Genomic DNA, 12,497 nt, shown 5'->3' on the forward strand with positions numbered 1-12,497 from the left:
TGTAATTTTACTCACAATGCACTTTATAAATATGACCCATAAATCTATCATAATTAAGTTGGCCACCCTTGTAATAGGCTCTGGCAATAGGAGCTATGAGATTCTTAAATGATGGGAGAATAATCCAGAAGGGATAAATTATCTAGAACTGCATAATTTTAGTCAGCAGACCAATGTGCTTCAATAAAATCTATCATCGAAAACAGGAAAGGATCTGGCTTAATACTGAATTCTAACCCTACATTTTTACAACAGAGCAGGTCTAAACTCTTGAGAAGACCTATACTACAGCCCAATAAAGCATGTATCTCCTTCTCAGATGTACATTAAGTCGGCAGAGTCAACTATTATTTGCCAATTATTAATATTTGCCCTCTCAACTTATAACACTATCAATCAGAGCAGTATGGGGAAACAGACAGCTACTAAATATTTCTTTTCCACTCAAAGATTGAAAAGCTGCCATCTGTCATACTACAGCATAAAATGATTTATATACTATATAGTGACATGAAAAGTTCAATCTAGTTTTGAAAATGAATGACAAAATGCATATCACCATGCTACACGTGCACACATATCCGCACATGTGCATATGTAACAGAAGGTGTGTCAGGCGTGTCGGTGCCCCGCCCACATTTCCTCTGACTTTCAGGTCCCAGCAAGTCGCTCAACCACCGGCACCTGCATCTCTTTTCCTGAGGTCTTTCTCTGGCCATCAAAGCCCACCCCAGGAAAATTAACAGTCCCTGCAACTAATAACCCTCAACATTCCAAGTGGTATACTCCTAACAAAACCTGATTCATGGCGTTAATTTCTGTGCTGTCAATATTCCTACTGTGGCTGACTTCAACCTGCCAACCCAACATCAACCCACTCACAAAATACCTGAAAATTTAACAGTCAGCTCTTGGAGCTCCAATAAACAAGTTCCAACACGCCACTGTACCCCTCGGGTAGGAAAACTCTGCCATGAAATTTTACACTCTTTTCCAGAGTTCCTTAGTGGGATAAAGGCCTGATATCCCACAAAGATAACTTGCTGGTTAAAGTGCTCCAAGCCCTATCAGTGTTTCCTGGGATCGCCTCCCAGATATATTGCTTTGCTTCAGGCTCTGCCCCTGCAGGATTCCAAACTAAGGGAGAAAGCTGTACACTTTAAAGTTTAAATCCTGGGTTTAAATCCTGGCCTGGCCACTTGCCAGCTGTGTGTGTGATGATGCGAAAGCAAAGATGCCTTTCTGTGCTTCAGTGTTTTCATCTGAAAATTGGGGATAATAATTCCACCTGGCAGGGTTGTCATGAGGACTCAGTATGAAAATTCATACAAAGCTGTACCATCAGAACCTCATGTATACTAGACACTTAATGAACTGTTGCTGTTATTATTACTATTGTTAAACAACTGAAGCAGGGAATCCACTCTCTTGACAAAGCCTAGACTTACAGAATAATTTTATCTGCTTAAGAGTCTTCTCTTATTTTTTTCTCAAATTCATTTATTAAATCCCATTGCGCTTGACATTGTTCATGTCATATTCTCAAAATAGAGCCCTCCCAGCACAGGGATTTCCTGTAACTATGCATCCGGGGTGCCTATTAGATGCATGAATTAACCACGCATCCAGGTACGAAGGCCTCAGAGGAAGGCCTGCAGCGCGAACTGTCTGCTTCCAGGTGAGCCAACACAATGTTCCTAAAAACTTTGCCCAAGCATGAACATTAGGGAAGAAAGTGAAGGCACACACAAGTGCACCTCCTGGGGCCCAGCAACAATCCACACCCCAAACCCCCCTTGGCAGCTACGACACAGCTGGGGGGCAGAGTCACTCACCCTGAGCACTGGACTGGGTCTCCTGCAGGATGTTGATAATGTCCTCTCTTGGAGGTAAGCTGGGAAATTTTTCTTCCAGGATAGAAAGAATTTCCTCCTGCTTTTCTGAGATCTTCTTGGGCTCCATGGCCATCCACTTAAAAAGGATGCTACCTGAAAGGCATGAATAAAATCACCCTTAAACTTTCTAGTCAAGCTAGGATGGGGCTCAGGAAAGTCAGTGTCTTCTGGTCTCTCGAACTCTGCTTCCACTTCCAGATTCCTGCCTGAACCAGAGGCCTCCGTTGTGTAACATTCAAGAGGCAGTTTTTAGAAAACCCTTCAGATATTGTCTGTCTTGCCTCACTGTTCTTCGAGTAGTAATCTCAACAACTGAATTGAGTATGGTACACTCTACGGCACAGTTACAGATAAAGAAATAAAATGTTTCCCCCATCCCACACAAATAAACAAAAATGATACACATTAGTTTTAAACTTTCTCAGGACAGAAGTTAATGATAAACTATTTAAAAATATTAAATATGACTTAATATTTCTATTTAAGAATACCTTTAAGAGATCACAGAGAAGATCATTTCATTCATCACGTTACTGATTTTATATAAGAACTCTCTCCTCTTAACAATTAAAGGATTTCCTAGCCAAAGTGTCAGCAGCAGAAGAATCTGATAAAGTAGTGAATCTTGAATCCATCCCCAATCTTCCAGGTAAAACACACAGTTTTGAAATTGTTTACTAACATCTAACTATAATGATTCATAAGCTGGATCTAACTCACAGGTTTCGATTACAAAGCACTTTGATAATATGAATGACTAACCTCTCACAATCTTCTAGAATTTCTATACATAATCTCACCTTAAAAGGGAAGAGCTACCACCTGTCACATGCCCTTTTCCTATATCCTGGGCCCAGACTAACACAGAGTCAGGGGGGAAAGGAGGCTTTGCTTAGTGATGAATGATTAAACTCTCTAAAAATCCTCAAAATTACTGATTAATCAGGGTGATACATCTCTCTAGCTTTCAGTGTAGCCCAAATGATAATTACAGTGGTAAAAATGTAAAAGGAGAAATGAAGTAGTGAGTGGGAGAAAACTTTGGTACATAACCTTGACATCTACCTGGAAATCTACAGTACATAGAGATTAGATACACATTCACCATTAAAAATCCTGGAAAAGCCCCAAGCAAGTCATCTGGCCTCTCTGTTTCTATTTGCTTATTTTAAAAACAGAAATAATCCTATTTTACCAGCTTATAAGGTCATATACTAAAATGTCAATAAATGTAAACATCATCATGATAAATAAATACTGCCAAAGACATTTAAAGCATCTTATTCATTCATTCATTCCTTTAGCAAAGAACTGCTGAGCACCTATTATGAGCCAAGTGCTGTGCTGGATGCTAATGATTCATGGCTGGAATAATGCAAGCCTTGCCGCTTGAAGCTTATAGTTGTTCAGGGGCTACAAATAACTAAACACATAAATTTTCTTTTGTTTTTTAAAAGTTTATTTTATTTATTTGTGGCTGTGCTGGATCTTTGCTGGTGCTCAAACCTTTCTCTAGTTGGGCAAGCAGGGGCTACTCTCTAGTTGCAGTGCAAGGACTTCTCCTTGTGGTGGCTTCTCCCGTTGCAGAGCACAGGCTCTAGGTGCCTGAGCTTCAGTAGTTCCGACTCGCAGGCTCGGCAGTTGTGGTTCACAGACTCTAGAGTGCTGGATCAGTAGTCATGGTGCACGAGCTTAGCTGCGCTCAGGCATGTGGGATCTTCCCAGACCAGAAGCGAACTCGTTCACGTCCACTGCATTGGCAGGTGGACTCCTATCCATGGGGCCACCAGGAAAGTCCCACATACATTTTGAATATGAGCGGGATAAGAAATATCACTGAGGAAAAACACAGTACTCTGAATCTAGGCAAGAATTTAGGGGTCATAAAAGGTTTCCTAGAGAGAGTTAAGCTAAGCCGAGACTTGAATAATAAGTGACTTAAGGCAAAGGCAAGGTAAAGGGAGACCGTGACCCAGACAGAGCACGTGTACAGGCACTGAGGTGAGGGGAGATTTGGCCAGTTCAAGGCATGGAAAGTAATGGATTAGAACTAACCAATAATAAAATGATCAAAAAACAGAGATGATCATAAGAAACATAGATGACATAGATAAAAGGTCTAAGATATATGCAATAGGGTTCCCCTTGGAAAGGAGAGAGAAAAGGAGACGGAACAATATTTGAAAAGAGCAGCCAATCATTTTTCAAAATTAATGAAGGAGATTATCCTAATATTCAAAGTAAATTATGAATCCAAAACAGAATAAATACAAAGAAACTACCTCTAGGCACGTGACAGTAAAACTGCTAAAACTCACAGAGGAAAAAGTATATATCAGAGAAAAAGAAATATATTCCTGTCAAAGGAACTACAATAAAACTGAGCCCTAATCTTATCTAAAATGATGAAAGTCAAAAGACACTGAAATTCCAGTTTCAAAGTGCTGATATAAAAAAATTGCCGATATTGAATTCTTCCCTGATAGCTCAGGTGGTAAAGAATCTGCCTGCAATGCAGGAGACTCTGGTTCGGTTCCTGGGTCAGGAAGATCCGCTGGAGAAAAGATAGGCTACCCACTCCAGTATTCTGGCCTGGAGAATTCCATGGACTCTATAGTCCATGAAGTCGTAAAGAATTGGATATGACTGAGTGACTTTCACATACATACATACCTATTGAAATATAAGAAAAAATAAAGGCAAAATAAAGACATTTTTAGAAATATAAATTGGAAGTATTTTTCAAAAGAAGAATTCATACTCAAAAAACATTAAAGGGAGAAGAAAATTATTATAGATGGTAGCAAAAAAAAAAGGAAGGAAAAAGTATTGGAGAATATAAATATATGAGTAAGAATAAATCAATGTTCACTGTATAAAACATTTATAATGCGGAGTTTAAAATATATGTGTAATTAAAATACATTTCAACAGTAACAAATTGAAGATTGAACTTCAGTTTAGAACTTCAAGTAGAAACAAATTTCTCTAAGGTTCTTGGATTATCAGGCAAGTGGTAAAAATATTGATTTATAAGATAAATTAATGGTATTTTGTCATCTTAATTACTACTAAAATAATTTTCTTTCTTTTTTTTTTTTTTTTATAAATCAGTGTATATAAAATGGTGTATCTTCCTCAAAGTTGAAAGAGAGGAGAGAGTTAAAAGAAGAATCCAAGATATAGGGAACAATTAAGGGAAATTCAGAGGCTTGAGAAGGAAGTAAGAGTCAAATGAACAATTAAAAGCAAACAACACAAAGAGAAATACACTCCCAGTGACTTCCAAAGAGATGGAGAGATAAATGACAGTGATACAGAGATGTAGACATAGGCATATACACATTGAAATAGACAGGAGAAAAGAGGACATGTTGAACAAAATGTAGAAAAGTGCTATTCCAGAGGACCACATCAACATCTGCATAGACTGTGCACTGAACAGTTGCAAGGAGTTGCATTTTGAACAGGTCATGACATGTCTGAACCCCAAGATTTGTGCAACCCAAATTTACACCAAGACCTTGGGATCCACAGTTCCTATAGCAAGTTACTTATCAAAAAGTAAGGGTTGAACTTTAAGACTCTTAGGGAAATATTCCATTCCCTTCAAATCTGATGGGTGGTAGAGTAATCAGATGAAAAGAAAAATCCGAGAAAGGAATATGATGTGACATACAGTCCCCATACATACTTGACTATGCACTCTGAGAAGGCCACCAGCCCGAGGAGCACAAGCCACTTCATGCTTCTTTCCTGGTTCCAAGTACTCAGGGAAGTTTTGGTTCTTAGCATGTAGTGGTGACCGGGAGCCCCTAGTTATATATGCTCTGACCTACCCTAGTTTTCCCCTTTAGGCCACTAAAAGATCTGAAAAAAAACACAAAGGTCTCGATAAAATCTTTACCTTCATCAGTGTTCTTGGCGAATGGACTTTGAAGCTTTTCAGAATACAGAGAATTGAACTGTAATCTCTTCCTTGAAGCTTGGCTGGAAAATCAAACTGATCTGCATGGACATCTAAGAAGACAGAGAACCTTGCCTACTTGGAGAAATAACTGCCAAAATCATCATGAAAATGGATACTTGGGGCCATGTTTGACACGTGTGGTTTCATGTCATCTTCCTAGCCACCTCATGAGATATGCATTGCTGTCTTCGTTGGCAAGGACATTTCTAGGATGATAAGTTGTCAAATGGCAAAGTGAAGACTTCAGGGACAACCCAGGGACAAACAACTGGCTTTAGGTAGTGGGTCTAATGGCAGACATCAGGGGCATTTATGATGCCAGGCTGCATCAAAGATTTAGGGCAGAACAGTACTTCAATTGCATGGTTTCAGTATTGGAAGAAATGTCATATGCATCCACAAGATATTTTATATCATCCAACAAACGTACAAGGAAGAACTCTGTGCTAGGTTCTGGGTTAAAGGCTTCAAAGTCAAAGTTGATCAAGACAAAAGTAGTCTTTATCTTAAGAGAGCTAGAAGCCTGGTTGTCACAAACTCCTGGCCCCAGGAGGCAGGAGATATGATACTAGGACTAGGTGGGCATGTTGGAATCTGGGCAGCACAGGCCTTACCTCTGGGAGCAGCCTTTCCTTCACTTCGCCCATGCTGGAAAGCAGGCCTGTTGGGCATGTTTTCAAGAGAATCAGAAGTTTAGATATTTATTCCTTTAAAAAGGAATTCATAACTAATAAGCTAATGAAGGAAAATGTAATAGTAAAACTCCTTATTTAGTGTAATAACAGTAAAAAAGATAGAGAAAAGGGGAAAATCTGAGACAAGTAGAAAACAAATAGCAAAACAACATATTAAGCCCAAATGTAAGAGCAATTACATCACAATAAACTGTGGAAAATTCTGAAAGAGATGGGAACACCAGACCACCTGATCTGCCTCTTGAGAAATCTGTATGCAGGTCAGGAAGCAACAGTTAGAACGGGACATGGAACAACAGACTGGTTCCAAATAGGAAAAGGAGTGTGTCAAGGCTGTATATTGTCACCCTGCTTATTTAACTTATATGCAGAGTACATCATGAGAAACGCTGGGCTGGAAGATACACAAGCTGGAATCAAGATTGCCGGGAGAAATATCAATCACCTCAGATATGCAGATGACACCACCCTTATGGCAGAAAGTGAAGAGGAACTAAAAAGCCTCTTGATGAAAGTGAAAGAGGAGAGTGAAAAAGTTGGCTTAAAGCTCAACATTCAGAAAACGAAGATCATGACATCCAGTCCCATCACTTCATGGGAAATAGATGGGGAAACAGTGGAACAGTGTCAGACTTTATTTTTCTGGGCTCCAAAATCACTGCAGATGGTGACTGCAGCCATGAAATTAAAAGACGCTTACCCCTTAGAAGGAAAGTTATGACCAATCTAGATAGCATATTCAAAAGCAGAGACATTACTTTGCCAACAAAGGTCCGTCTAGTCAAGGCTGTGGTTTTTCCTGTGGTCATGTATGGATGTGAGAGTTGGACTGTGAAGAAGGCTGACCGCCGAACAATTGATACGTTTGAACTGTGGTGTTGGAGAAGACTCTTAAGAGTCCCTTGGACTGCAAGGAGATCCAACCAGTCCATTCTGAAGGAGATCAGCCCTGGGATTTCTTTGGAAGGAATGATGCTGAGGCTGAAACTCCAGTACTTTGGCCACCTCATGCGAAGAGTTGACTCATTGGAAAAGACTGTGATGCTGGGAGGGATTGGGGGCAGGAGGAGAAGGGGACGACAGAGGATGAGATGGCTGGCGGCATTACTGACTCGATGGACATGAGTCTGAGTGAACTCCGGGAGTTGGTGATGGACAGGGAGGCCTGGCGTGCTGCAATTCATGGGGTCGCAAAGAGTTGGACACGACTGAGCGACTGAACTGAACTGAACTGAAAGAGACAATGAATGTTCAGTGGGTACAGAGTTTCAGTGTTGCAAGACGAACAAGTTCTAGAGCTCTGCTGCACAACAATGTGGGTATACTTTTTATTGAACTGCACACTTAAAAATGTTTAAGTTGGTAAATTTGATGTTATGTTTTTTTTGTTGTTGCTCGTTTTTCATTTACTAAGTTGTGTTTGACTCTTTGTGACCCCATGGACTATACAGTCCATGGAATTCTCCAGGCCAAAATGGCAGAGTGGGTAGCTGTTCCCTACTCCAGGGTATCTTTCCAACCCAGGGATCAAACCCAGTTCTCCCACTTTGCAGGAAGATTCTTTCCCAGCTCAGCTACCAGAGAAGCCCAAGAATACTAGAGTGGGAAGCCTATCCCTTCTCCAGCGGATCTTTCCGACCCAGGAATCGAACTGGGGTCTCCTGCATTGCAGGCAGATTCTTTACCAGCTGGGCTACTTCAACTAAAAGACAAAAATTATCAAACTGAATTTTAAAACTACAATAGCAATATACTTTTTACATGAGCACACCTTAGATAAATAATGATATTGAAAGACTGAAAGTAAAAGAGTAGAAAAAGACGTAACACTGGTATAATATACTAATATTAGATACTCTAAGACAAGAAGAATTACTTGAGATTAAGACAAATATGTGCTTATTATTAAAGAATCAACCTTCAGGTAGATACATCAATCCTAACTTTACATGAACTAATAACATTACTAATAACATTACCTAATAGCTTTCCAATATGTAAAGCAAAAATTGACAGAACTGGATGAAGAATGAGATAAATACACAATCTCAGTGGGAAATTTTAGTACACATCTCTCAGCAACTCTAAGAACCAGCAGGAAAAAAAATCAGTAAATATATAGATTATTTGAGCAACATGAGTAAAAAAGTTGATCTGACATAAATTTAGCATTATCAACAACATCAGACTATACTTTATCTTCTAACACAAATGAGACATTAACCAAAATTGGCCACTTGTTAAGACAAACTTCAACAAATTTCAGAGGATTACAATGAGCTATCGTCTATAGCCATCACGAAAATAGTCTAAAAACCGATAATAAAACAAAACTAGGAAATTTCCAAATTGAAAAATAAACAATATACTTCCAAATCATGGTAAAAGGAAAAATCACAACATAAATTAGAATATATTTTAATTGAATGATATGAAAATACTACATTTAAACTTGTAAGATGCAACTAGAGCTGTGCTGAGGAAATTTTATAACCTCAAAAGCATGAGATGTTAAAAAAAAAAACACCTCAACTAAAAAGATTTAGAAGGAAGGATATAATAAAGATAAGAGCAAAACTTAAATACATAAAAAAGAAACACATATAAGGAAAATAAAACAAAATACTGATTCTTGGAAAAAACTAATATGGTTTTTGAAAATGATTAAAAAAAACAAAATGATAGAAGGTATAATTTTCCAATATTAAAAATGAAATAGTGACATAGTACAGATTCTAATGACTTTAAAAGATAAGTATAGGGGACTTCCCTAGTGATCCAGCAGTTAAGACTCCACACTCCCAATGCACGGGGCCAGGGTTCAATCCCTGGTCAGGGAACTAGGTCCCACATGTCGCAACTAAAGATCCTGCGTGTACCAACTAAGACCTGGCTCAGCCAAATAAATAAATATTTTTTTAAGATAAATATAATCTTAATAGATTTTAAATTTTAGAGGAAATGGACATTTCTGGAAAAACTCAACTTGCCAAACTGATAGGAAAAGAACTTTAAAATTGGGATGGTTTCCCATTTATTTTAAAATGAATCCACAGTTTAATATCCATAGTTCCACACATCTAAGAAAACAATACAGTAATTTTATACAAATTCTCCCAAAGATTAGAAAGAGAAAATACTTCCCAATTTATTTTCTAAATCCAGCATAATCTTCATATCAATACTCAGTAGAGACAGTACAAGAAAAGAAACAGAGGCAGATCTTTCTCATAAGTATAGTTGCAAAAAAAATTTTTAAAGCTAGCCCCAAATCAAGATAGCAATATATAATAGGATATTGAATTGTCACCAAATAGGGGCTTTTTAGGAATTAAAGGCCCAAGTTAACATTCCAACATTAACATAATTCAGCGCCCTAGTAGAAGAGAAATATCAAATGGCCACCTCAGTAAAGATCTAGTTGTGAAACTACTTGATAAAATCCAAGATTTAATCCTATTCAATCTCAGCTAAGTAGAAATAAAAGACAACTTCCTTAATTTGATGAAGGGCATTTATAAAAACCAAGTAAGGTTATGGCTAATTCACATTGTTGTATGGCAGAAACCAACACAATATTGTAAACATCAAAAAATAAAACAATTTAAAAAGAAAGAGAAAAAAAAAACAAATAAGAAAAGCAAACATTATCCTTAACTGTGAATTATGAAAGACCTCCACCTCAAATGAGGAATTAGACAAAGATGCATGCTATTTCTATTTAACACTGCAGTGTGAATCCTAACCAGAGAAATAAGACAGGTAAAAGAAGTAAAAGTGCAAGAACAAAAACGGGTGAAAGTGTAAAGAAAGAAAAAGAAGAAATAAAAACTGACTTCTTCACAGATGATATGTGTATCAACTTAAAAATGAAAATACAAATAAATTAATTATTCATTAACAAATGAATTAACTAATTAATAATGCAAATTAACTTAAGACAGTACATAAATTTAGCAAGGCTGCTGGGTATAATGTCAGTAATACAAACTCTTGTATTTCTATAAACAATCTTTAGCAATTAGAAAATCAAATCTAAATTAAACTGTAATGGCATCAAAATATAAATATTTAGTAATAAATTTCACAAAAATATGCCTGGCTTACAGTCAAACCAAGATTCCAATTTCTTCAGTTTAACGAGTTTAATTTTAAAATACAGAAAAAGGCAGTATTCAGAAATTAATCTAACAGGTATTGCACTAAACAGTATCCTACAGAATAATTCAGTGAAAAGGAACTTCTGACATTATAATTTTGACTTGACAATTAAGAAAGAGATGATGTTCTGATATAAGCAGGAAAAAAAAATAAGTAAAAAAGATGCTCACCATACTCTGAGTTGTTTTTACTGCAGAAGAAAGGCTATGGCCCAACTTTATTCAAGGGATTCATCTATAGCAAATTTTTCTACTTCACTCTAGAGGCCCATTTAGTAACATACTTAAGTTAAATATCAGTAGCAGGATGTAGAGTAGCCAAAAGCACCTCTTAGCAAAATCAAACCTATTTTTGACATAGGAGTTGACAACTTCCAGTTAAATCTGCAGAACTAAAAAAATCCTTAAATTCATATACATGTATACAAAAGTGTCCCAGCTCTTCAAAGACCATGATAAATTACCAACAAGTAACAAAGAAAGCAATTATAATAAAATAGTAAATATTTCATTCCATTAGAGAAAAAAAATCAACCACATATTCTTTGTTCAAAAGAATGGAGAAGTGAAGGACCTCTTCCCAAAAGCAATTGCAGTGCGTTAATATTAAATATGAACTAATCAAGTCAGAAGTTGTTTGGGGAAAACATTCACCACAGTCAAGGCATATTCTGCATGATAAATTCTTTGCAGAAAAGAAGGGATTTAAACCTCTTTCCTGTTTCACTTGGGATCATTTTTTTCATACTGAAACAAAAAAAATTAAAGGACAAATAATGGAGAGGGGGAGGGGGCGGGAGAAAGAAGGAGAAAAAAATGGAAAATACAATTTGTATTTTTGACTGCAAAGTAGAGGGAACAAGTTATTCAAATGCTTAGTAATCTTATAAATTTAAAATGCCTAAATTTAAGAATAAAATTCATCTTTATAAGGCAAAAGAAATAACACTCTAAGGTTGAGGAATTGTTCTGATTTTATATCTAGCAGAAAAAATAATTTCTATCCCCTTCCCCCAACTCAGGCCATCCCTCTTCCTAAGGAAAACAGCCGTGTAATTCCTTCTGGACTTTGTAACCATTTTGGGAGATGAATGATTCACTCTTTGGGCAAGAGAGGAAAAAAAAGGTCTGGCTCTGTTCCTCTCCTATTAGATCTCCTTAAAAGGATCTTTTTGAAGCTGTTAATCCAGGCTACGAAAATAGCAAGCAACAATTCTTTATTAACATTCAAATAGAACAACCGACAGAAGGAGAGAATTATTTCTTTAAAACCTAGGGCATAGTTTTTCCACTTCTTCAGCTAAGAGCAATTGCTGTTATTTGTTTCACTATTCAAGTTGTGGCTCTGTCAAGGCCTTGTACAAAGAAAAGAAACATGAAAGGTCCAGTGAGCTGTGGTTTTGATGGAAACCTGCCTGGTAACCAGTGATTGCAGTCTCATCATTGCCAGCTAGTTCTAGAAAGCACACACACACACACACACACACAAAGACACAAGTGGGCACACAAATACACGTGTGGGCACACAAATCCTCAGTGCGATGATTCAGCAATTTAATGGACCTTAAATTTGACAATAGCCCTCTAGTAAACATTTCTGCAGAAAATGAATACAGGTTGAGGAGTCTCACAGGTCTATAATTGTTTGCTTTTGGTACAAACTCAGGGCGTAACCAAACACCAACTTTAGGCCACCATGACTGTATGTGACTTTTAGACAGAACAGATGGTAACTTGTTTGAAAATAATAATAAGCCTTAGAAGCAAATAGTAGGAG

The 12,497-nt window shown here is 37.3% G+C and overlaps 1 protein-coding gene across 8 annotated transcripts in view; it reads right to left on the reverse strand.

Moving 5' to 3' along the window:
* The window catches only part of PRUNE2 (prune homolog 2 with BCH domain), a 292,303-nt gene that overhangs the window by 211,246 nt on the left and 68,560 nt on the right, over positions 1-12,497 (reverse strand). For all 8 annotated transcript variants that reach the window (XM_019966096.2, XM_070794676.1, XM_070794675.1 and 5 more), the window contains one exon: positions 1,836-1,988. In XM_019966096.2, the coding sequence (XP_019821655.2) occupies positions 1,836-1,988 (153 nt within the window). The remainder of the gene's footprint in view (positions 1-1,835; positions 1,989-12,497) is intronic.

This window comes from Bos indicus, chromosome 8, assembly GCF_029378745.1.
Source record: "Bos indicus isolate NIAB-ARS_2022 breed Sahiwal x Tharparkar chromosome 8, NIAB-ARS_B.indTharparkar_mat_pri_1.0, whole genome shotgun sequence".
In the NCBI taxonomy this organism is placed as follows: Eukaryota; Metazoa; Chordata; class Mammalia; order Artiodactyla; family Bovidae; genus Bos; species Bos indicus.